Consider the following 22,438-nt stretch of genomic DNA (forward strand, 5'->3'; position numbering starts at 1 on the left):
TAAAAATCGGAATCGTGACCCCAAGAATCGGAATCGAATCGATTCGTGAGATAGCAGACGATTCACAGCCCTAATATGAAGTCATTGCTCATACATTGCTCATGGCTTAAATTACACATATTCTGCAAATGTCGTGTTTATTTTATTTACACAGTTATTACAAACCATTGAATCCAGTGCAGTAAACTACGATGAATATGGTGCAAATAGCATATGTCATAATTACAATCAAAATCATGATTAATGAATTGGAATGATTACATGAATGAAACATTCAAACATTATGACATGAGTGGTGACATGAGTGGTTACTTGTCAATAAGTCAGAGTGTTATCTGTGGGATGATAACATAATCCAATAAAGGAAACAGTATTATAATCCAAGAATCCTGATCCATTCTGGATTGAGTCTGTGGTGATCCAGTGAGTTTGCTTTGGAGACAAACATCTGAAAATAGAATGTAGCAAGTTTTGGGTTGCACTTCAAAGTGAGTCAAACCTTGCGTTTGCGAAATTAGATGCAACTGTCATCTGTGTCCATGGTCCAGGTTCAGTGGGACATTCCTGAGGGTCAATAGGTCAGTTTGTGCAGCCAAGGCTCCTATGACATGTAGATTGCGCCATCAGTGTCAGACAGTTAGAAATACTTGCTGTGTCCATTTGTTCATCCAATATTATAAGTGTGGAAACTGTATAAACAGTAATTGTGCTTCTATATCGACCGATAGTTACTACACACATCAAAGGGGGTTTAAGTCCCTGCTCTTTTACCCGTCTGTAAATAGTGCTTTCTCTACAGACCATGAATGCATTTACTATGGTGAAAGAACCCCCCCCCCTTCCATGCTTTGAACCCGAAGGCATGGACAGGTGGCTTTCCTGAACTTGAATGAAGCATTTTATGTTGAAAGAATTGCCCTCTGTATGATATATCCAAATCCATAGCATGATGTGTTGTGAGCTTGTAGATCGGCAATTTTTTTACTAAATAGCCTATATCAAAAATCTTAACCGGGCTGGGCGAGCACATGTCCACTCACCGAGCCCAATCGCACAGAGTCACAGACACAACGAGAGGTCCATCTTAATTTAAGGTATTACATGTGAAAACTGACTCAATAACTGCAACTGCTAATTTCACTTTGATAGTTAACCATTATTTCTACTGGATTGTTATGGTAGGATGTGATATCCCAGGCTCAAGAGACACATGGGTACCTTTGGGTAGTTGTGGCTCACTTATTTAATTCATTAGTTAATAAAAAAATCACACCCTGTGTGAAGTGGGCGGTGTCTTGCTAGCTAATCACAATACTGAATGGAGTCGATCAATCATGTACAAAGGATAAATACATTTATTGAAACACTCTTTATGATGGACAAAACCATAACTTGAAAAAAACCAAACTTTGGTTTTTTTCAAGTTATGGTTGCTTATATAGGGCTATGCACATGTGTCATGTGACACTGGCCAATCACAGTCCTGAATAGGCTGTGATTGGCCAATCACAGCGCTGGATAATTCTACTAATTTCCTGGGCCCAGATCACAGCGCAGGAAAATGTACATTTTTCCAAATCTCACTTATAGGGGCGGTTTCACCGCCCAAAAAATAATAGAAACAGAACACATGGAGTTTTTGGGGGTTCTGGCACTTGCAAAGATTTTATTCATTTATTCACTTTTTCATTTATTTATTTGTATTTTGCCTGTGTTGCTATCTGTCTGTTGGAGTGTAAAACAATCTAAAGGGAGAGCATGTGGTGAGATGAAAGTGAGAGAAAAGGAGAACATATTGAGGTTTAAGACTGAATAATGACATCACAACAGTGTTTATAACAACACATTTTACTTTTGGATGATTATTCCATTTGTGGAGTTTCTTTTTTCATGACAACAGATATTCTGACTAGAAATGTCAAAAACATAATGAGCCCTTTTGGAAATGTCAGCCCTTCTAATTTTCTCTGCACGTCCCTGATATACACAACACTATAACTTGATAAAGTGATATCATGCTAAATTACATGATGTGCAAATGACTAAAACACACAAGATATACACAGCAAATTATATTATATTATAACTATAATAACTATAATTATATTTAACTCTCTGAGAATCTTGAAAAAAAATCATAATGTTTTACATTCATATATTTTCAACTGAGGTCCAACTTTGACTCTTTATGAGTTGCACTTTGAATTAAGCAGCATTTTAGTTTTCATGGCCTGTGAGGTGGTTCTGTCTTGCTTGACCTTCAAGCCACACTGTAACAAATGACTAGGAATATCTATGCAACAAACTGACTTTTTCATTCACATGATAATTGTAGGTATATTTGTATGATTCCAGAAGTGTTCCCCACAGACCAGAGTCTCCAACACCCAGCTGTGTGTCTATGAAGAGTGACCAGTCTAAAGAACATCCTCTTCACTTCAGCAATGAACCTGGACCTCCACACACAAAGTATGTTACTAAGTAGAGTCAGACTAGCCTGGTAAACCCTCCCTCAGGAAATCTCATTTCCATTTGATTTCAGAAGTGAGTCTGGCCTGATCGCCCATTCTGCAATATTGGCTGTGGGCTGGAGTTGGGCGGGAGTAATACCGTTGACTGACAACCCCTTCAGCCAATGATCGTTTTTCCCCTTCAGCCAATTGCAGTGCATTTTTACCACCTCCGCGACTAATGTGACGCAACGGGACTTTTGAGATGGCCATGCCCCAAATAGGTTGCCTTATTCGGATACATGTGTGTCACTGCCCGCCCCTGCCGGTTCTCTGATTTTTTATTTTTAAATAGGCTCTGTCATGATTAATTGACCGCATATATGAAGTTAAACAACTAAATTCTATCCAAACGATATCTTATAAGTAAATTACGTGCCTCAAAAAAGAAGTTTGAGAGCGTTTTATAAACGAAAGTAAGAAGTGAAGGCACTCGCACAAACAACAATGGCTGCCGTTCGTCTTTTGTCGGCTGCACTCAGGCTGCACTCGGCTTCATTCGGGCTCACTCGAACTCGCCACCTGATTGGCTCACTTCTGAAATCAAATGGAAATGAGATTTCCGGAGGGAGGGTTTACCAGGCTAGAGTCAGACATGGAGTCTAATAAAGACCTGACATCTTTACTCTAGTTTAGGGCATAGCAGTGGCAGCCATTTTCTGGTTCCATCGCTCCAGACACCATTCATTTTCACCAGTCATATAATTAAATATGAAAACAATTGTTTTCACAGAATCAATCAAATCAAAGTGTTATGATCATGATTCACCAGGATCCTGGATGGCTTGATTCTAGGCTTAAATTAATTGATATAAATATTTTTGGAAATCTCTATGGGAAAAATTAATGGGGTCTGGAACGATGGAATCAGAAAATGGCCGCAACTGCTATGCCCTATAGAGAGGAGCTGGTAGTTTTAGTTAGGGAATTTTAGCAAGATGTTTGGACCATCTGTGAAAACATTTACTACCAATAGCTTTCTTCACCAATGTGTTCTTATAGGTGTCTAAAATCACCTCTCAATTAATGCAAACCCAAATACATGTGGAAAATCCTAGAGAGCCAATCAAAGTTAAGGAGCCCAGAGGGCTTCGGTGAAACATATGAAAAGAAATAAAAGTCTAAAATTAACTTGTGAGGTGTCTAACTAGGGGTTTTCAGGGGTGCTGAATACATTCCAACTATTATTTCTGAGTAAAAATGTCTCCCTGGCCATCTAATATTGGTATATTGGTTACTGTTAAGCTGTAATGTAAAGCACAGTGTATAATCAATGGTAGGGGATTGGGGTGTTGTTGAATTGATTCTATTCAGAAAAATAAAATAAGAAAATATTGCTAAACACTTGATAAGAGTGTACACCTACTGTGCACATGCTCAGTGGGATACACTGTCTGCATGTGGGGAAGGAGCGGGAGTGTTGCATCCTGGAAAATATTTCTGGACGATTTTAAGGTACGGTAGTTTATCTACTTCTTGGCATTTATTTTCCTCTAATGGCAAAACTTTTGATTACTGTGAAATTAGAATATAACATTTCTCTAGCCTATTGCTTACATTGAACAACCATTAGTTAACAAATCATGACACATGTCTCTTTTAGTAGGCAACAACATGGAAGAGGATTCTGTAGCTTGTGGCTTAAGGTGCTTTATCTGTGGTGGTCCTGAGACTGAGATTCAAAAGCTCTCAAAAGTCACCCAAAAAGGCTATGCACAGATTTTGTCTTATTCTGAGAGTGTGGATGATGCAGCATTAATCAGAAGACTACATGAGGACTGGAAAAACGGAGATGACCCCAAACTAAGATACCATTTGATATGCAAAACCAAGCTGTGGATGTGGAGCTGCTAGCACTTGAACTACTTGACCCAGACAATGCACTGCATCTTTTCTTCCTGTCTGGCCGTTGGTCTTGCTCATCTTGCTCTAAAGAATAGATTATGTTTAAAGTTTTTATTAAATTATGATGTCACTCACAACATAGAATAGTATTGAAATTTGCAAGTGGCAACGGGGTCTTGTTCACGAGTGAGGGGAGGACGGAGCAGGAGATCAGCCGGAGAATCGGAGCAGCAGAAGCGGTATTGCGGTCGCTATACCGCACTGTTGTGATGAAAAGAGAGCTGAGCCAGAAGGCAAAGCTCTCGATATACAGAGAAATCTTCGTTCCTGCTCTCACCTATATGGTCATGAAGTGTGGGTCATGACCGAAAGAATAAGATCGTGGATACAAGCGGCCGAAATGAGTTTTCTCAGACGGGTGGCCGGCCTCTCCCTTAGGGCGGATTCACACTGGGTCCGTTTGAATCAAACCGTTCCCGAGTACGCTTGGCTTCTCCCAGCTGGCCAGCATTCACACTGGCCAAGACTCGAGACCATTTCATTTAACAGTAATGGTAAATATGTGCCTCATGGGGGCGCTGTGGACTATGGGGCTTTGGGAGAGGGAATGTCATTCACAGAAGAAAAGTCACTCTAGAGCAGGGGTGTCGAACTCATTTTGGTGTCCGGGCAAGATTGGTCAAATGGTGACTTGAGGTGGGCAGGAACCAGTTGCGGACGCACATGCGCGCTCACACGCATTCAGTTATACAGCATTGTTTTTCAATCTGTTGTCTTGTCTCAGAAAACAAACAATGCAATTTGTAACAATAATAATAATAATAATAATAATAATAATAATAATAATAATAATAATTATTATTATTATTATTATTATTATTATTATTATTATTATTATTATTATTACATTTATTATTATAAACCATTTTAAGTAGAATAATTTGAAGTTAAACAATACCTGGTAATGTGTGTGGTTGGTTAAATAATTACATTTACTCAAGTACTGTACCTAAGTAAAGATTTGACGTAGTTTTACTTTACTAGAGTATTTCCAATTTCCAGAACTTTCTACTCCACTACATCTCAGTCACTGCTATAACTACAGTATATCACTTTAAAAAATGTTTTATGAAGATTAGCTACTTTAATTATTTACATTTACAAAAATAGCAGATCTACAAGCTCATAGTGTGGCACTCAGTGCCGCACTATGAGCTTGTATATCTGCTATTTTTGAATAGCCAAATAAATCTTAAAATGACACAGATGCTTTCCCAGATTGAATGTTAAATACGCTCTGAGTTCAATTAATACTGAGGATTTCACTGGGCAAGCTCCTGAGAAATAAAAGAAGCAGCTTTGATACATTTATACGTTTTTAACACATATGATTAATGCTTCTAACTACCTATTACCATTATTATATTTTCAAAAGTGGCAAATTGTGTGAGACAGACAGACAGACAGACAGACAGACAGACAGACAGACAGACAGACAGAGAGTGTGTGTACATGTCCGTGCTGGGCTGACTCCTGTGTGACGATCAAAGAGACTAGTTGAATAGACTGTTAACGAGCCAATCAGCCAGAACATTCCGCAGCTGGTTAGACAATGCCTGTGCGATCAGAGGTACTCAGTCAAGTAGCAGCGAGTGGGGGAGGGGCGAGGGGCGAGCTGCTTGGCAGCACAGCAATGCAAACTGCGACTTTATGTCTGTTAGATGTAGTGTCAATTTACTATTTTTCAAAGTATTTCGCGGGCCGCTATGGACCTTTCCGCGGGCCGCAAAACGCCCGCGGGCCGCGAGTTTGACAGGCCTGCTCTAGAGTGAATAATAAAGTTTGACTGTGTTCCTGACGTTGTCTTGAGTTATAATAACAACAGATCAACAATACACAACCAAAGCAGTGTGTGCACTGGTCTTTAAAACCTCAAAATGTAACGTCGTCTCTGTTAATATGAGCGTCACGGACTCATCCTTGGTATTTTAGCAGTGACGTCACGGACTAATCCTTAGTATGTTTATCCTTATATATGCGTTCGCTACACATGTGTTTTTTGTTTATTATTTTTCACGGCTCGCGCTACTCAAACACTAGCGGGATTATTATTTCTTGTCAACATTCAAGTAGAACTATGAGAAGGTATAACCCAGCTAAAATAATGTGTCATTATAAAAAATATATAAATAATATATGATTAGCAGTCCACTTCCTCCTGTTGGTACGGATGGATTCACATTGCATCGTTCCGTACGCGAATACGCATGATCCGGATCCGAGACTACCTCCGGAGATGGTTTCGGGTACGGTACGGTGATCCGTTTCGGGGAACGATACGCAACGTTCACACTACCACAACATCAGCCAAGTGGTCCAGGGTGCGCACCCGGGACCATAGTGTGAATCCGCCCTTAGAGATAGGGTGAGAAGTTCGGTCATCTGCGAGAGACTCGGAGTAAAACCGCTGCTCCTTGACTTGGAAAGGAGCCAGCTTAGGTGGTTCGGGCATCTAGTACGGATGCCTCCCGAACATCTCCCAAAGGGGATTCTCGTGGCAAGTCCCACTGGGAAAAGACCCCGTGGCAGACCGAGGACCAGATGGGGGGATTATATCTCCACACTGGCCTGGGAACGCCTCGGGATCCCTCAGGAGGAAGTTGCTAATGTTGCTCTGGTAAGGGAAGTCTGGAAATCTCTGTTGGAACTGTTACCCCCGCGACCCGATTCTGGATAAGCGTTTGAAGATGGATGGATGGATGGATGGACGTGGCAACTTTCATCACAATGAAAAACGTACGATTTCCAGTGTATATACTTCTTGCACGACTGTATAGCTCGGTCTTGCATTCCAAATGGTATCTTAGTTTGGGGTCATCTCCGTTTTTCCAGTCCTCATGTAGTCTTCTGATTAATGCTGCATCATCCACACTCTCAGAATAAGACAAAATCTGTGCATAGCCTTTTTGGGTGACTTTTGAGAGCTTTTGAATCTCAGTCTCAGGACCACCACAGATAAAGCACCTTAAGCCACAAGCTACAGAATCCTCTTCCATGTTGTTGCCTACTAAAAGACAAGTGTCATGATTGTTTAACTAATGGTTGTTCAATGCAAGCAATAGGCTAGAGAAAATTGATATTCTAAATTCACAGTAATCAAAAGTTTTGCCAGCAAAGGAAAATAAATGCCAAAAAGTACCATACCTTAAAATTGTCCAGAAATATTTTCCAGGATGCAACACTCCCGCTCCTTCCCCACATGCAGACAGTGTATCCCACTGAGCATGTGCACAGTAGGTGGTACACTCTTATCAAGTGTTTAGCAATATTTTCTTATTTTATTTTTCTGAATAGAATCAATTCAACAACACCCCAATCCCCTACCATTGATTATACACTATACACAGCTTAACAATAACCAATATACCAATATTAGATGGCCAGGGAGACATTTTTACGCCAAAATAATGGTTGGAATGGATTCAGCACCCCTGATTCTAGACACCTATAAAAACACATTGGTGAAGAAAGCTATTGGTAGTAAATGTTTTCACAGATGGTCCAAACATCTTGCTAAAATTCCCTAACTATTTATACACCCGTCATCTTTACTCTTGTATAGAGAGAAGTTGGTCGTTTATATACACAACTGTCATCTATACCTCTGGACAAAGATTCAATCTGTAAATTAATAAATAAAGTAACCACTGTGACTACATTAACTACAACTTCTCTACTGTCCACAAACACAAAAGGTCAAGAATTGGGCGGAATTCCAACAATATGCAATAAAAAGAACAAACAGGGGGACTTAAATGTCTGGAGATTTTAGGATTCTGTTAAATTGTCACTAAATAAATTGTGACAATAAACAAAACAATATTATGTCTTAACCAGTCAAACAAAAAGTGCACAATAATATCTTGAAGGGATAATTATGAATGTATAATCCCATGACAGAGAGAACACTATACAAGTATACGTACCAACACCAAACACTATGGAAATATCCTTCTATAAACCAATAATATTGTCATAATAAAGTGTCTTCATCTCCACAGAGAGAGGAAGAGGAGGAGTGTTGTGACTGAGCAGACGTCCAGATGTTCAGGAGAGACGTTCACAACCACACCTGGACTGAAGACATCCGGTCAAACCAGCTGTGGACAGAGTAAGACTGGACACTAGTTACACTCATTGACATTTCATTTTAAAGTAGTAGTTCAGCCAAAAGAAATCTTATTTTCTATCAATTACACACCCCATTTTTGACCCAATAATTTGACTGGGCGTAAAGATGCTAATGTTTACGGTAGGAGACACAAAGTAGACTCTTTGTGTCTTCTACTGGAAATACATCCGGTCATCAAATTATTGGTTTAGGACAACAAATCCATGAATTCAGGGCTTCAAGGGGTGTGTAATTGAGCCCTTTTTTTAATGACTTATGTAAATGGCAGAAGACATTGTGAAATAGTGTAGCTAAACATAGGTCAACTCTGGACTAAAACAATGAACACAATATTATTTTCCTGGCTATCTTAGTTTTCCTAATGGAGGATTTAACACATTAGGCGGGTGCAGATATGGTTTGACCCAAAAAAAATTGGAACAAAAGGTTTCTCAATGGTTTATTGTAGTATCAGGTGTACTTAATAACATATCAAAAGTCTACCAAAATCGGACCACTAGAAATGTAAAATTTTCAAGATGGCCACCGCCAGTTCCTTAAAAGACCATTACTCCTCCATTATTCATCCTAGGCAAGTAATTTTGGTGTCTAACCCTATGTTTTGGTGATCTAGGAATCCAATTAAGGATAAGGATAATTCCTTTTAACAGGTCGTTCATGAAAGTCCTTGCGGTCTTGTTTCCAATGAGAACCTGTGAGCAATTGGGGTTAAGAGTCTTGCTCAGGGACAAATTTCATATCATCGGCACATATGCTGGGATAGCCTGGAATCGAACCTGGGGCAACCAGGGCCAGCTGGTTCCCTAGGCGGGCTCACTAACCACTCAGCTATGGCCGCCCCAATTAGCTTATATAAATTATAGTGAAGTGATTATAAGTACAATTATGTATTGATAAGTACAATTATGTATTAAAAAATTGGTTATAAGGGTATTTATGTAAAGAATTAAGAAACTTGTCGTGACATAATGCCCAGCATTGGTGATTTTACTTATAATTCAAATTCTGTTGAAGCTTTCAACAATTTATTTTGGGAATAAATGCATTATTACTGCGTGGTACTGTGAAATTAGTCAAAACAGGGCCGCCGCGTGAAGGCTCAGTACCGCTAAACCCTATTTTTTTTAAAAACTTTTTTCTTTCATGCTTTTGTATTTTACTTAGAAGTTCTGCCCGCTACGCGGGCAGAACCCCTAACCCCCCCAAAGAAAATGTCGTTTGGGGGTACAAAATCATGGGATAAAAAAAAAAAAAGTACTGTACTGTACTGTACGGTCTGTACTGTACTGTACGGTCTGTACTGTACTGTACTGTACTGTACTGTACTGTACTGTACGGTCTGTACTGTACTGTACGGTCTCTACTGTACTGTACGGTCTGTACTGTACTGTACTGTACGGTCTGTACTGTACTGTACGGTCTGTACTGTACTGTACGTACTGTACTGTACTGTACTGTACTGTACTGTACTGTACTGTACTGTACTGTACTGTACTGTACGGTCTGTACTGTACTGTACGGTTTGTACTGTACTGTACGGTCTGTACTGTACTGTACTGTACGGTCTGTACTGTACTGTACTGTACAAAGCGCAAAACGAAAGCGAAACCTAACTGCAGCATGCAAACCGAAAGCGAAACCTAACTGCATCATGCAAACCAAAAGCGAAACCTAACATGCAACTGGACACCGGTGACTGATTTTTTTTCCCGCTTTCAGCCAGTCTTCGGATTGTAGTATAGATATTGTTTTTGTATTTTTCTCACAATTCAGTCCGTATTGTCTGCTACTACACCGTTATGTTTGGCAAGCAGTTTTGCAATTACAGTAGACCATATGCAGGAGGCTTTCTGGGGCAGCAGTTTTATTGGTCATAACTGGCACAAAGTGATTGTCCTCCAATCTCCATCCCCAATCCACCGGATTCATGTCACTCTCCATTTCAGTCCACACCATGATCTGGTAATAAACTCTTTGGCAGTGATATTTAGTCAAGGACTCTGTTGGAGGGAGATGTTCTGGGTTGACAAATGATTTGGCAGACACAATTTTCTTGCTAAGAAGTTTGTAGCGCAAAGATGAAAGTGAATCTGTATTCTTGCCACCAAACATAACTGCCATTGCCTTGCTCCCAAGGTCCTCTACCACATTTTTTTGCTTGATTTGGGAGCAGATTTGGGAGCAGAAACCCATTCACCATATTGGTGTATGGTAAAGTCAGCATAGGACTGTGCAATGACACCATAACTGTCACCCATTTTCCATGGCAAGCGATGAATCAGGGAGCCACCATCAAGGACATACTGTTCAGTTGGTGGGATAGAATCCAGTATAGTTTTCTTTGATTCCTCGCTTGACAGTTCAGTCACTGCCTGAGCTAGTTGGGGTTTGTCAGCCTTACGGAATATTTATTTGGCTTCAAACAGGGCTGCAGGGAATGGGCTGAGCTCATAGGTCATTACATCTTCCAGTGAAAGGTCTCCGGTTTTTGACATAATCAGAAATCGTTGGAACAACAGACCAGGATCAATGGTTCGGTCTTTGGTAACTTTGATGCTAGACTCATCTGCAAGGGTTTTTGCCCGGTCTTTGCGTTTGAATGAGATCCCAAAAATGGGCTTTCCAACATTTTTTTCAATGAACTCATTCCCAACAGTCTCAAACTCATGAATATTCACGTCTTCTTTGGCGACTACAGCAGTCACAATGTTTCTCAGAGATGGGTCTAGAGAGAATGGTTTAAAAGTGCCACGTTTTTCTTTGATCTTTTCCTGGTCAGCGTGATCTCGTTTCATCCTGGAATCTGTGGATTCTCTGTGTTGCTCACTGGTCGTGTAGATGAGATCATTGAATTCCTGCATGGCATTGTTGTACTAGTTAACTTGAAATGGGAGACCATTTCAAAGGGTTTTAATAGAGTCACAAACTAAATATTGGAATTCACAATTATCTAATTGTATCTCTGCAATTTGGACAAGTCCAATGGATTCCTAGGCCCCAAAAACATACGGTTAGACACAAAAAGTACTTGTCTAGGATAAATAATGAAGGAGTTAGGCTGTTTTAATGATTTTTTGGGCATCGTGGACGCCATCTTGAAAATAACACCTTTCCAGTGATCAAACTTTGGTAGACTTTTAGTATGTTATTCAGGACACCACATACTACAGAAAACAGTTGAGAAACCTTTTGTTCCAATTTTTTTTGGGTAAGGTGCTTTTTTTTCATATATGCACCCGCCTACATTGATAATAGTGTACACAGCTGTAAGAATGTAAAGTTCGAAATTAAGCTGAGTCAGGGGTCATCAATGTGTCCGTACACAGACAAATGTGTCCGTGGCCAGACTTGTCCTTGTCCCTGGCATAATTATGGTTTTCTTTTTTACATACCATTATAATTATGTTCTTATTTAGATCAAAAGACCCAATAACTGAATGTCAAGTCTCCAGGTTTCCTTTAGAATAATGACACAGATTTACGATGACACAATGTATGTCACATTAGAAGTCCACTACTTCTAGTGGTTCTCAAATGTTTTATTTGAAAGGAACCCCATATCTCAGAGAGTAACCAAATGGACCCATATAGGGTCCATTTGGTTCCATTTGAACACTCTCAGAGTTACAGACCTGTTATGGTCATTCAGGGCTAGCTTTTTGTGTTTCTGGTAATATTATTGTCCACTCATTTTGTATGTCTGTGGCAAAAAAAAGATTTTGACAAAATGTCCACCACAATCCAGCATGGCAATGACCCCTGAGCTGAATGTTTAACATGTATTAATTATCTTCTCATAGCAGATGTCAGTCTGCAGGAGGATTTAAAGGATTATAAGATCAGTTTGAACAGGCTTGATCGTGTGACATACGTCACTGAAGTGCCCTCCCTCAGCAGCATCTACACAGAGCTCTACATCACAGGGGGAGAGAGTGAAGGGGTTAATAACCAACATGAGGTCTGGCAGCTTGAGACCGCTTCCAAGATGAAGACCCTCCATGACGAACCAATCAAGTGCTGTGACATCTTTAAACCCCTCCTCCTTGGCAGAGACAAACCCAACAGAAGAGTTCTGACCAAGGGCATTGCTGGTATTGGAAAAACATTCTCTGTGCGTAAGTTCACTCTGGACTGGGCAAAGGGTTTGGAGAATCAAGACGTCATTCTCCTGGTTCCCTTTTCATTCCGGGAGCTGAACTTGGTCAGAGATGAGAAACACAGTCTTCTCAACCTGATCCATGTTTTCCACCCAACATTAAAGAAGGTCACAGCAGAGCAGCTCGCTGTCTGGAAAGTTGGCTTCATTTTTGATGGTCTGGATGAAAGCAGGTTTCCGCTGAAATTCGAGAACATTGACATTTATTCTGACGTCTTCCACAACAATGACATTGTTTCTGATGTCACCGTGACATCATCAGTGGACGTGCTATTGACAAACCTCATCAAGGGGAATCTGCTCCCCTCAGCTCTCCTCTGGATAACTACCAGACCCGCGGCAGCCAATCAGATCCCTCCTGCATGTGTTGACATGGTGACAGAAGTACAAGGGTTCACAGACCCCCAGAAGGAGGAGTTCTTCAGGAAGAGATTCAGTGATGAGAAGCTGGCCAGCAGAATCATCTCACACGTGAAGACATCAAAGAGCATCCACATCATGTGTCACATCCCAGTCTTCTGTTCGATCACTGCTACCGTTCTGGAGGACATGTTGATGACAGACGAGACAGGACAGCTGCCCAAGACTCTGACTCAGATGTACAGCCACTTCATGTTGGTTCAAACAAAGAGGTGGAACAAGAAGTATCATGAGAGTCATGATGTGAATCAACAGCAGCTCATGGAGGCTAACAGGGAGGTTCTTCTGAAGCTGGGCAGGCTGGCGTTTGAACATCTGGAGAAAGGTAGCATCATGTTCTACCAAGAAGACCTGGAAGAATGTGGTCTTGATGTGAAAGACGCCTCGCTGTACTCAGGAGTTTGCACAGAGATCTTCCATGAAGAAACTTTGCAATCTCAGAGAAAGGTCTACAGCTTTGTTCATCTGAGCATCCAGGAGTTTCTGGCTGCAGTCTACCTGTTCCACTGTTACACACAGAGGAACATGGAGGTACTGAAGCTATTCCTGGGAGTTGATGTCAGCTCCTTGGATGACTTTCTGCAGAGAGCCATGGAAAAAGCCCTGAAGAGTGAAAATGGCCACCTGGACCTCTTTGTCCGCTTCCTTCATGGTCTCTCACTGGAGTCCAACCAGAGTCTGTTAGGAGGCCTGCTGGGTCAGACAGAGAACAGTCCAGAGAGCATCCAGAGAGCCATCGACAACCTGAAGAAGATGAATGATCAAAGGTTCTCTCCTGACAGATGCATCAACATCTTCCACTGTTTGATGGAGATGAACGACCACTCACTGCATCAAGAGATCCAACAGTACATGGAGTCAGGGGACAGATCAGAGACACAACTGTCTCACTCCCAGTGTTCAGCTCTGGCCTTCATGCTGCTGATGTCGGAGGAGGTTCTGGATGAGTTGGACATGGACAAATACAACACACCAGGACTGTGGGCGAGAGTCAGATTGATCCCGGCTGTGAGGAACAGCAGAAAGGCTCGGTTAGTAGTCATGTGAATAGAAAACCTATTAGACGAGAATCAATCTACCATCACACCTAACACTATAAGTAGAAATGATGGTTAACGTAAAATATCCGATAATAATCAGGTCTCAAATAGTGACTAGTGGTATTGTGTGTATGTGCAAATAAAGGCTAGTCCTATTAAAAGGATCCCTGGCTAATAAGCCATCCACACATTATAATTGCCCTCTATAACTAACATTAAAAATTAAAAACACCTTAAATATTCTCATCCCAACACGTTCTTTGCTTGTAGGTCTGTGCATGTCTAAATTCAGAAATTAGGCCTACCTACAAACATACGTACATATACACATCTGCGCGCACACGCACGCACACATACACAGTGCATGTTAGCGTGCTCTTAAACTCGACATTGACAACTTAAAATGTAAAACAATATCCAAAATTAATCCAAACTACTACCGATTTCACATTTAATATAACTTGAATGTGTAATACAACTCACACACACGCACATACAAAAGTTTACGCGGGGGAATCAACTTGCCACGGAAATCTAATCTAATATCAACAAATTATAAAAACAACTATTAATTTCACGTTTAATATACTTCTACTTCTTGAAGAATCGTGAAGAAAGTAGTTTTTAGATCGCAAAACAAAGTCGAAGCGCAGAACCACCATTATCCCAAAAAGAGAGTTACTGCCTGCCCACTTAGCCTATACGTCTTGACGTAGGCTGACGTCAGACACACTCATGTTGATGGCAAGGAGATTTAAGTAAACATCAATAAAAGGTTGTGAGTTATGTTTAATTAATCCACAAAAATAGTTAGGATACATCAAAGGCCAAGTGACCTTGACCCTAAAATGACTACGGACCATACCACCTGAGAAATGGACCGTTGTACTTCAGAGGATAAGTTAGATGTTGAGGCTAAATAATGCTTAATTTATAAGACGGGGTCCCTTGCTGAAAATAACAGATGCAAGCAAATGACGTGTCGCGATGTGACACGATGTCTGCTTGTAAATCTGTTTTTGTCGGCAAACTACACCGTCGGAGTATAAATCTGGCTTCATTCATTTGAGACAAAACGTATTAACAACATTTCTACACATATTTTGTCTATTTTCACCAGACGAAAAAAGATCTGTGCATGTCTAAATTCAGAAAGTAGGCCTAAACGCAAACATATGTACACATACACTGCACACGTGCGCGCACGCACTCACTCACTCACACACACGCACGCACGCACGCACGCACGCACGCACGCACGCACACACACACACACACACACACACACACAAACAGCGCATTTTCACATTTAATATAACTTGAATGTGTAATAAAACTCACACACACGCACATACAAAAGTTTACACAAAGAAAATAACTTTTTTTCGGATTAATAGAAAATTAGCATGTTATATTACTCAAAAACCACCAACATGCTCACGGTACTCAATAGTTAGAAGAACCTTTTGACATATTTCAAGTTTTCACTACTTAATCAAAATATTGTTTTTGAGCATTCAGGTTTACAGTGTTAAAGGTAAATTCATTATTTCCATGGATTTAAAATCATTGTTTTATGTGATGGCCTTCCTGCCCTGGCATTTGGCTTTTGTGCCCTCAAAAAACTGACAACACCAAGACCAAGGGACCTTGCCCCTAAAATGACAAAACGGACCATACCACCAGAGAAATGGACTACCCCATTAGTGAAGGGGTGTACAGAGGATGGCCTTATAAACAATGAGTTTATTTGAAAATCAATAACAGTACAGTTATAACCATCCGAGGAGAAGACACTATAATGTCCAGGACTTATTTCCATTCTGGTCCTTTTACACTTAACAACATGTCCTATCACAGGGTGACAGTCATGTACAATATACAAATAATTCTAATGTTAACAATGAATATATTATATTTATCACATGAACCATACATTGCAAACATGTTTTTGCAACAAACGGTTATATTTGTAGGAACCCCTGGTCTAAGTGGAAATGCTTTTGGCACTGCGTTGAGTACACAACCCTCAACATGTGATTCAACGTGTTTTGTTCATGATTTTTGGCATGTTTTTGTAAAATACACTAACTTTGAAGGCCAATTATGGGCGAACGGTATGGACTGTCAACATTCTGTATGATGCGTTTTTAGACTCATGGGTCCAGAGATCATGTACCAATCTGTGTGAGATTTGGTAGGAGAAGAAGCAAAAAGTTAATCAAATTACTAGATTAGTTCATAGATCCATGTGCATTACACACTGTAGTATACAGATTATATATGTCTTTCACTTCTATGTTTTCTGGTTCCCTTTTCTTATGCCCTGTTAATATCTGGCTAACTAGATAGACATTTTCTAAATGTCTAATCTCTGATTTCACATGATCTACATTTACAGACTTGTTGGCTGTCGACTCGAAAAGACAGATTATGAGATTGTGTCTTCAGCTCTCAGCTCTAATCCTTCACATCTGAGAGAATTGGACCTCAGCTATAATGACATGAAGGATGATTCATTCATGGAGCTCGTCTCTGCTGGATTGAAGAGTCCAAATTGTAGACTGGAGATACTAAGGTCAGATTAATTAACCAGCATTGTTTCCATTAGTTCTGATTTATTATTTATTGTTTGATTATAATAAGAAGAGTGAATAAAGTTGACATCATGGTGAGTAGAATCATGATGTGGTTCGAGTTTGGCCCGAGTTTTAGTTAGCTAGTCCGCACTCTCGCATCACATCACAATGATACAGTACATTAAATATGTGATCCATCATGGCTGGTAGGGAATTATCAGGTCCTGTTACACAATCATTGAGTGTCAAACTGGTGTAAACACAGACTTGAAAGATTGCTGGTTCCTCAGCCCACCAGCACCAGCAGGCTATTCTGTTTATTTCATTGTGTCAATAACACACACACACACACACACACACACACACACACACACACACACACACACACACACACACACACACACACACACACACACACACTATACAGCTGATTATCCTTATCTACTAGTATTTCTGTTTCCAAATAGCTTTCATTTGCACTTTCCAAGAATGTGTGCTTTCTTTAAAAAAAACAATATTTGAATACCATCTACTGGTTTATACCTGGTAATTTACCATGCATGTCTGTCTGTCGATCTGGTGTTAACTCGCTGCTGCCTGTATCATGTCAGTTAGCTGCCTGTTGGAGGATTAAGATGATTTACTTCACATTACTCCTGACTGCCTGCTCTTTCCATCTCTTGGGTTTTTACTCCAAAACTCTGATAGTTAATCCAGATATGTAATCTGTAATTACAGACTTGCTGGCTGTAACATCACACAGACAGGATTTGAAGTCCTGGCCTCAGCTCTCAGCTCTAATCTTTCCCATTTGAGAGAATTTGATCTCAGTTTCATCAGCCTGCAGAAATCACAATTGGACCAGCTCTCTGCTGCACTGAAGAGTCCACATTGTAGACTGCAGATCCTGAGGTAAATAATGTGTTTTCTCTCTCTGTGTGGATCTCTACTTGAACATCAACAGCAATTTGTTAAATATGTATTTATCTGCAGGTTGTCAGGCTGTGGGGTCACAGAGGAAGGCTGTTCTTCTCTGGCTTCAGCTCTGACCTTCAACCCCTCCCATCTGAAACAGCTGGACTTGAACTTCAGCCACTTAGGAGACTCTGGTCTGAAGAAGCTCTCTGCTGCACTGGAGACTCTCAAGTGAGTAGACTTGGACTGTGTCCATGTTGGCTAGCGCAGTGTTTCCCTTACAATGTTAAACTGGCTGGCCAGGCGGGCCAATGTGGAGGTGGAAGGGGGTGCTTCACCCACAACGTCCAATGTGCGAGTATCTCTACAGAACTAATACATAAATATATTACATTTATCTCTATAGAACTAATACATAAATATATTACATTTATCTCTACAGAACTAATACATAAATATATTACATTTATCTCTATAGAGCTAATACATACATATATTACATTTATCTCTATAGAACTAATACATAAATATATTACATTTATCTCTACAGAACTAATACATAAATATATTACATTTATCTCTACAGAACTAATACATAAATATATTACATTTATCTCTATAGAACTAATACATAAATATATTACATTTATCTCATTCTATCATACTGTAGTGTGTAATGCATTTACATGTATCTCTACAGAACTTATACATAAATATATTACATTTATCTCCACAGAACTAATACATAAATATATTACATTTATCTCTATAGAACTAATACATAAATATATTACATTCATCTCTACAGAACTTATACATAAATATATTACATTTATCTCTACAGGACTAATACATAAATATATTACATTTATCTCATTCTAACATACTGTAGTGTGTAATGCATTTACATTTATCTCTACAGAACTAATACATAAATACATTACATTTATCTCTACAGAACTAATACATAAATATATTACATTTATCTCTACAGGACTAATACATAAATATATTACATTTATCTCATTCTAACATACTGTAGTGTGTAATGCATTTACATTTATCTCTACATAACTAATACATAAATACATTACATTTATCTCTACCGAACTAATACATAAATATATTGCATTTATCTCATTCTAACATACAGTAGTGTGTAATGCATTTACAATTATCTCTACAGAACTAATACATAATATATTACATTTATCTCACTCTAACAAACTGTAGTGTGTAATGTATTTACATGTATCTCTACAGAACTAATACATAAATACATTACATTTATCTCTATAGAACTAATACATAAATATATTACATTTATCTCATTCTAACATACTGTAGTGTGTAATACATTTACATTTATCTCTATAGAACTAATACATAAATACATTACATTTATCTCTATAGAACTAATACATAAATACATTACATGTATCTCTATAGAACTAATACATAAATATATTACATTTATCTCTATGGAACTAATAAATAAATACATTACATTTATCTCATTCTAACATACTGTAGTGTGTAATGCATTTACATGTATCTCTACAGAACTAATACATAAATATATTATTTTATAAATGTAAAAACATTTACACACTAATGTGTGTTTATGAACGTGTTGAATGTCCAGTAACCTTTGGTTCCAAAAGCGAGGATAGGTATAAAGGAAGTTTACCACACAAGGCCTTATAAATAAATAAAATGCAATGTTGCTCAATGTTGCTCTCTACGAACTGCGAGAGATGGCCAAACTACTTTATCATATAAAGCAGCAATCTAAGTAAAAGAAATGCTAAAAAATACGTGTTTTCAGATGTCTTTTAAAAATGTCCACAGATTCAGAGACCCTCAGATCCCCCGGCCATAATAGCTAAAAGCTGCTCCTCCATACTTTTTAGTTTTAGTCTCTAGAATGTGTAGGAGACCAGCGCTAGAGGATCTAAGGGCCCTGCCGGGCACGTACTTAGGAAGCATTGCTGACAAGTAGGAAGGTGCATTCCCATTAAATGACTTAAAAACCACTAAAAGGATCTTAAAATGTATTCTAAAACTGACAGGCAGCCAATGCAGGGACTTTAAAATAGGTGTAATGTGTGTCTCTGTTTGGTCTTTGTCAACACACGTGCCGCTGCGTTCTGGACAAGTTGTAGCCGACCTATAGTTTATTTGTAAGACCAGACAGGAGAGCATTACAGTAATCAAGCCTGCTAGTGATAAAACACTATTCATTGTTGTTCTACTTCCTACAGTGTGAATCATGGAGGAGAACACTGGATTAAACCTCAACTCCTGACAAGATGTGAGTATCTGTCTGTCTGTCTGTCTGTCTGTCTGTCTGTCTGTCTGTCTGTCACATTGACATGTTATACACTGTTTTATACTCAGTTGGCCCCTCCCTCCCTGTAGTCAGGGGATATTGTAAAGAACCTTCACCAATGTGTTTGTAAAGGTGTCTAGTAAGTTACTCCTCTAGAGGAACCTGTAGTAAGTTCAACTCCCCTAGAGGAACCTGTAGTAAGTTCAACTCCCCTAGGGGAACCTGTAGTAAGTTCAACTCCCCTAGAGGAACCTGTTGTAAGTTCAACTCCCCTAGGGGAACCCAACTCCCCTAGAGGAACTTATAGTAAGTTCCTCTAAGGGAAGTAAGGAAACAGCCACGCCCACTGTTGCAGCTCGTCGCAAACCCGTTTTGTGTTTCTAAATCTATATTATGGGTTCATTTAAATGAAAAAGTGACTTCATTAGTTAATGTTAATGAAGTTCAGGAGTGAAGCAGGGCTGGGTGGTCCTCAGGCGTGTAGAGGTGAGTGGAGGCGGGGAAGGTGGTGGAGGTAAGATGGAGGGGAGCCCTGGGCTGTTCCCCTCTTTTCTCTATGGATGTGAAAAGCTCCAGACTTGGGGACTGAGCTAGGCCATCAGGTGTATGTGGAAGATGGGCTCCTCAGTGGGGATACAGTGGAGAGACATGGTACCTTATGGGCCTGGAGATCTGCAAGCTCATAGCGGGTCACTTTGTGCCGCGCTATGAGCTTGTAGATCTGCTGTTTTTGAAAGATTGTGAAACTTTGTGCAAATCTTGAATATATATATATATATATATATATATATATATATATATATATATATATATATATATATATATATATATATATATAGGTGCATGTAATATATAATATATATATATATATTATATATATATATATATATATATATATATATATATATATATATATGTGCATGTAATATATAATATATATATATATGTAATATATTATATATATATATGTAATATATTATATATATATATATATATATATTATATATATATATATATATATATTATATTATTATATAGTAATAATTTTTAATGATAATATTCCCTGTCCTGAAAACCAGTGGTGGACAAAGTATTTACTCAAGTAAATACTCTAGTATTGAAAAGTACTAATTACTATTACAGCACTTTTTTTTAATAAATCAATGCATTGTTGTATTGAAAGTTAGAACCAAAAAAGAAACGTTTTAAATATAGTGAAAATGTCAGATATACAAGCTCACAACGCGCCGCGGTGTGATGCGTTGTGAGCTTGTAGATCTGATATTTTCACTATATTTGAAATAGGGTTTAAGTGGTTAACCCATTAAGAAGGCTGATTCTACAAATGTCTTCTAAATCCTGGTCCTCAAACCTTTTCATGTCAAGGACCCCCAACATTATATGTATTTGGCCGTGGTCCCCCTTCTCAAAATATTTAGTTCCAGGGACCCCCAGAAGCAAAGATTTGAGTAAAAAATATTGACTTTAAAGATACATATATATATTCAAAGATTTGCACACATGTTAATTTTGTTTTCAAAATAGCAGATCTACATGAGCTTAATAAAACATTATTTAATTATTTTTATTTTGTATGTTAAATACTTAAACACATGTCACTGACTGGAGTTCACCAAATCTACACCAAATATGTTCCCTGAAAAATATCAGATCTACACAGTGGCGCCGGCGCCTGTTTAATTAAAGGACACTGTGTCCCCCCACTATTCAGTCCAGCCAAAAAATATATATTTAAAAATAATAATAATAATTTAAAAAAAGATTTTTTTTATTTTATTTTTTTATAAATAATAAAATCAGTCCAGTCGCCTGCACCTCGCGACCACCGCGAGCGCGAGGCGAATCGAATTAACCGAAATAACAGAATTATCCCCCCCAAAAATCAACAAACCCACCCGAAATAACCCACGGTTCGCACGCGTGCATGTGTCCCTGATGTGTCCCCCCAGGTCAAATTCCATTCCGGCGCCCCTGGATCTACAAGCTCACAACCACACATGGTTCCTCAAATAACCTTATTTGAACCATTAACCACTTAAACCCCTACATCCCAATGTTGGCCATGTCTTAATACGTGAACATTCAGGAGACACCGGTCCATGAAGGGTTAAAGTGGTTAAGGGTTCTCAAAGTGGGGTCCGGGGCCCCCCAGGGGTCCTTGGGGGGGTTCCAGGGGGTCCCCAGCTAAATGTGTTAATACGAGCATCACACTCATTTTAACCCCTTGTTTTCCATATTCTACACGTTGGCTAATGAACCCATTCAGACCTGGAAAGCATCTCTGTGTCATTGCCAGACCCAAGGGGTCGGGCTTACATGAGGCTTTGTATCTGTTTCGTCCATACATGGGCAGGGGTCATTTGTCCCCCGGCCCCAGCCAAAAAAGTCTGTCCCCCTTTCATCCATACATCGGTATACACAGGCTGAC

The 22,438-nt window shown here is 39.3% G+C and overlaps 1 protein-coding gene across 28 annotated transcripts in view; it reads left to right on the forward strand.

Annotated features, from left to right (window-relative positions):
- Positions 1 to 22,438, forward strand: part of LOC308076445 (protein NLRC3-like) — a 46,183-nt gene that overhangs the window by 20,120 nt on the left and 3,625 nt on the right. For 26 of the 28 annotated variants that reach the window (XM_080416702.1, XM_080416701.1, XM_080416691.1 and 23 more), the window contains 7 exons: positions 2,356 to 2,469; positions 8,417 to 8,526; positions 12,348 to 14,154; positions 16,565 to 16,741; positions 17,481 to 17,654; positions 17,736 to 17,888; positions 19,922 to 19,971. In XM_080416702.1, the coding sequence (XP_080272828.1) occupies positions 2,356 to 2,469; positions 8,417 to 8,526; positions 12,348 to 14,154; positions 16,565 to 16,741; positions 17,481 to 17,654; positions 17,736 to 17,888; positions 19,922 to 19,971 (2,585 nt within the window). The remainder of the gene's footprint in view (positions 1 to 2,355; positions 2,470 to 8,416; positions 8,527 to 12,347; positions 14,155 to 16,564; positions 16,742 to 17,480; positions 17,655 to 17,735; positions 17,889 to 19,921; positions 19,972 to 22,438) is intronic. The other 2 variants (XM_080416712.1, XM_080416714.1) reach the window with 2 other exon arrangements.

The sequence above is a fragment of the Gymnoscopelus braueri genome (assembly GCF_963280865.1).
Source record: "Gymnoscopelus braueri genome assembly, chromosome: 20".
NCBI classification, from domain to species: Eukaryota; Metazoa; Chordata; class Actinopteri; order Myctophiformes; family Myctophidae; genus Gymnoscopelus; species Gymnoscopelus braueri.